Source organism: Dryas octopetala, chromosome 1, assembly GCF_963921425.1.
Source record: "Dryas octopetala chromosome 1, drDryOcto1.1, whole genome shotgun sequence".
Lineage (NCBI taxonomy): Eukaryota > Viridiplantae > Streptophyta > Magnoliopsida > Rosales > Rosaceae > Dryas > Dryas octopetala.
In genome coordinates, this window is record NC_141366.1 from 20,584,628 (window position 1) to 20,589,103 (window position 4,476).

Genomic DNA, 4,476 nt, shown 5'->3' on the forward strand with positions numbered 1-4,476 from the left:
CAGAAGCAAATTCAAAACATGCATGATTAACAACAAATTATAGTATAAATCCTGTGGGGAAAGAAGTTGATATGCATATAGATTCATAGAGTCCACCAACTACTTAAATGTGGCTTTCATAGTTCAACTATAAATTAAGAAATTAATATGTTAAGAGATATCGCATGATACTTTGTCCAAGGAAGTGATTTAATAATGCAAATCATGGGGCGGTAGCCCACCTTATCCATGGCAATGCATCTGATTGCTTCAACGTGTAGCCTAGCTTTCTAAAAAGTTACAAGTACACTGCACCTGCTCATAAATATATGCAACTCCTCTAGTTTATGTATATATAATACCAGTTCCCAATTAATATATCTATGCACGCGCGCATTATAACTGTTCAGTTTTTCTTACAAGAAAATAAAACACTGTATATCAAACTATCACATTTTTTTACGTTAGTTCTATTATCCCTTACAAGTAGAGTTATAAATGTTACAACATACATATTAGTTTTCTCACAAAAATTTTAAGATGCAGGTTAAGAAATGAATCAATAGTATATATTAAATTAATACATTTTCTCACGTACATATAGTTCTATTATGATCCCTTACAACAAGAGTTATGTTAAAACATAACTTAATCACAAAACCAAAACACCCCAAATGATGAGGCTAGGGAATCCTCTTAAGTTTTTTTTGTTTGTGTTTTTTTAACACGCAAATAGCAAGATCACACACAGCAGACTCATCACTCATAAATAGGCCATGACAGAAGCACTTAACTCTATCATACAGGCATACAGCTTATATATATAGATCGAGGCAAAAGGAATGAAATACTACTTAAATAAGGCATGAACGTCACAGAAGATAATTAACTAAGCACAACAAAGTAGTGATATATATATATGGATGGAAGACTACTACGTACGTACATACATTCATTCATATGGTCCATGCTCCTCAATAGAGTACCTTGCTAGAGCTTAAATATATATTTAAGCTAGCTAAAATGAGGGATGAAAACCCTCCATGAGAAGCACCTAACTATATATATATCTAACTTAATTACAGTATGATAAATAGGTCACGCCCACAGCCCACTGATAAAAAACCATGACATAAACACATAGCCGTTTCATCCATTAGATTATGTGCATCAATTTTGTGACTTTATGTTCATGGTTAAACCATATGTGGGTTAGTACAAGTTAGCATTTTTCTACCGCTACATGCTAACGTGCCCCCGCAAGGCAAATTTGGGACCATCTTGGGAGTATATATATAAATATATTGATGCATGAACCATAATGTTGCTTTGATGATCATCCTTCTCTTTCTTGAATTCGAACCGGCAGGCCGCCCCTCACGGTGGCGGTGAGGCCGGGGACGAATCGCGGTGTCTGGTCAGGTTGCAAGACCGGCATATCAAACCTCCGAACGAGGGCAACCACAACACTTTTCATCTCTAGGAGCGCCAATTCCTTGCCCAAACAAACCCTCTCCCCGGCCTGAAAAACCGGGTACTTATACGGGCTCTCGGGAGAGAAAAGCCCCTTCTTCAACCACCTCTCGGGCTTGAAATCCAGGCAATCCGGCCCCCAAATCTTCTCCATCCGGCCCATTGCATATGGGTGGTACGTAACCCTAGTGCCACGTGGCACAAAGGTACCATCCGGAAGCACATCATCCTCTTGACAAAACTTGGAGTCAAATTGAACTGGCGGGTAGAGTCTCATGGTCTCATACAGCACTGCATGCAAGTAATGCATTTCCCGCATTTGTTCAAAACTCGCAATCCCCGACCCGGCCCGACCCATGACCCGATCCGATTCGTCCCGGATGGCCCGTTTGACTTCTGGGTGCTGCGAGAGCAAATAAAAGAAGCTGGTCAACCCGGCAGAGATAGTGTCGCGGCCAGCAAGGAGAAAGCTCACGACTATGTCTCTCAAATAGTTGTCGTCGTCAATATTGGACATGAACCGAGAGAGAAGGTCTTTTTTTTCCGAAAATGTCCCCATTTTGCGACGCCGTTCGATAATTTCCTTGGCCAAGTCATCCACCATTTTAACGGCCTCCTTCAGCTGCCTCTCCGAGCCGACGTTCATCAGCCGCTTGATCTTCCACACCAGCGGTGACGACGTCATCGCCCGTTCCGCCGAGAGCTTCGACGCGATGTCGAACGCCATGGCGAAGTCCGACACCGGCAGCGACAGGTGGAGGCAACCCGGGTCCAACCCGAAAGAGAATTTACAAATGGTGTCGAAGGAAAAGCGCCGAAACACATCCTGTAAATCCAAAACGACGCCATTTTGGGCTTTGGCCGCGGTCAACAGCGGAATGAGCCTGGACTCAATCTCCGCGTTGACTATCTCGAGCGCGTAGGAGCGGACGGAGACGCTGCCGAGCTCAAGGCTGGCCATTTTCCTCTGGAAGAGCCACGTGTCCCCGTCGACGTTGAAAATGCCGCGGCCAAGGAGGTCGCCGAGGATGGCGGTGAAGGGCTTGCCCTTTGGGTAGTTGGGGAAGTTGGTTTTGAGCACGTGCTCGACGTTGTCGGGGTTGGCGGTGATGATGTTGCCGAGCACGTGCACGTGGATGGTCCCCGTGGGAGACTTGCGGAGGAGGTGGGTGTAGTAGTCACAGAGGTTGTCGAAGTCCCTGGCCCAGCTGGAGGTCAGGAAGCTCCGGCACACGTGGCAGTTGCACCAGAGGCGGAGGCGGAGGATGAAGATTAAGAGCGAGAACACGGAGAAGAGAGCCGTGAATGAAAACAAGAGAAAGCAGAAAGTGGCGCACATGGAGTCCAAGTTACTACTGCTCACAACAGAGTACTCTTCAAGAACCATTTTGGAAAACAGAGAGTTAGAGAGAGAAATGAGAGAGAGAGAGAGAGAGGAAGGTGCAAGGAAGTTATGAAGTGGAAACTAAGAAAGAGAGGGGTTTATATATTTGGAAAAATTGACTGGGTTTTAGAGTTTTGACACGTTGGACAGAGAGAAAAACGGCATGACAAACGCGTGCGCAAAATAACAATGGGGGCGTTTGCCGCTTGGACGTCATGCCCGTGGTCACTCTTTTAACGCACGTGGTGGTTAACTTTTTGCCTTTTTTAGTTTGTTTTTTTTCTTCTCCTCTTTCTATGCGTTACAGTGTAACAGCTGCTGCCTGCTGCTCTCTCTCTCTCGGCTTTTGCGTGTGATGTCGGCTTGGGTTTCTTTTTGTCTTTTGGTCCAATGTCTGATGTCGACTTTATCAGCAACTTTGGCACGAGGTTGCTACTTAAAATATGTTGGCTCAATGAGGAAATTTTTTTTTTCTATCTTCTCTTTTTTCTTGTTTATTTAGTAGTATAATCTTATAATCAGAAATCCTTATTTTCAAGATCATTCTTTAATGATTATTTCAACAAAAATGAGTTTATAATTGTGATTGTCTGACAATGTCTGAATTTATGTAATATGTTAAATGAGTTTATAATTGTGACTGTCTTATAGTGTTTAAATTTATATAGTGTGTGGTTTGTGAAACAAAACAAAAAAAAGTGAATGTATTTTAATATGTGTCATGCACTCAGGAGAGGCAAAAGAGGCTCATAAAAAAATAACAATATATGCTAAAATCCTAAATAGTGCTTGTCCTTTCAATATGTGTCATGCAGCCATGATAGATAAAAGAAACACAATAAACAAAAAAATATTGCAACATACAATGAGATTCACATTAAAAGAAAAAAAATGTTGCAATGTATGAAGATAAAAGATGGACAAACATGCACAATAACTAATAATGATTTTTTTTTTTTTGGTTTTTTTTATTACATTTTGACATGTGTCAACATAGAAGTGGGTTTTGACTTATTCAGAATTCTGATAAATTCCACATTGACATCAACAACATAGGAAATAGTGGCAGTGGCTGTAAGTAATATCTGCCTTTTCTTATGTCCAATTTTGTAATCTTTATAATTTTTTTCATTCCATTTTGGTTAATGGTTACTGTTATGATATTTTGAAATAGTTTATTGACTAATGTGTAATTTTGAAATTTTTTATTGATTTATTTGTAATTGGCCCATCTATTGTAATTTTGTTTTTCCATTTTGGTTAGGGCTGGGGTCGGTTCGGTTATTGAACCGCCAGCTCAGTGTCGACCGACTCCCTATCGGAATGGCCAAATCATAACCGCCACCAACGCCAACAATGTTGGTAAACCGATGGGCGATTTCGATTGTTGTATGTCAGTTTTGGTGGTGGTTGTGGGATGGTGGTGGTGGTGGATGATGGTGGTTCATGTTCGTTGTGGGATGCTCAAGAGGAGAAGAGAAGAAGAAAAAAAGAAGAAAGTCGTCGGTTCGATGTCGGTGGCCAACAGTTTGTGTTTTCCAAGCTGCCACCGCCATCGTTGGTTCGGTAGGCGCACCGCTACCGACTCTTCGAACCCTCGTTGGACGGTTTTATTTCAGATTGGTTGTGTCGGTTATTCG

The 4,476-nt window shown here is 42.0% G+C and overlaps 1 protein-coding gene across 1 annotated transcript; it reads right to left on the reverse strand.

The window, feature by feature from the left end:
- Positions 1 to 1,107: 1,107 nt before the first annotated feature.
- CYP94C1 (cytochrome P450, family 94, subfamily C, polypeptide 1) lies at positions 1,108 to 2,881 on the reverse strand. The gene has a single exon (XM_086255606.1). The coding sequence runs from the start codon at positions 2,837 to 2,839 to the stop codon at positions 1,316 to 1,318; it is 1,524 nt and encodes a 507-aa protein (XP_086111732.1). The 5' UTR covers positions 2,840 to 2,881; the 3' UTR covers positions 1,108 to 1,315.
- Positions 2,882 to 4,476: the final 1,595 nt, after the last annotated feature.

Coding starts and splice junctions, on each gene's coding strand:
- CYP94C1 (XM_086255606.1), bottom strand. CDS start 2,839: ATGGTTCTTGAAGAGTACTCTGTTGTGAGCAGTAGTAACTTGGACTCC.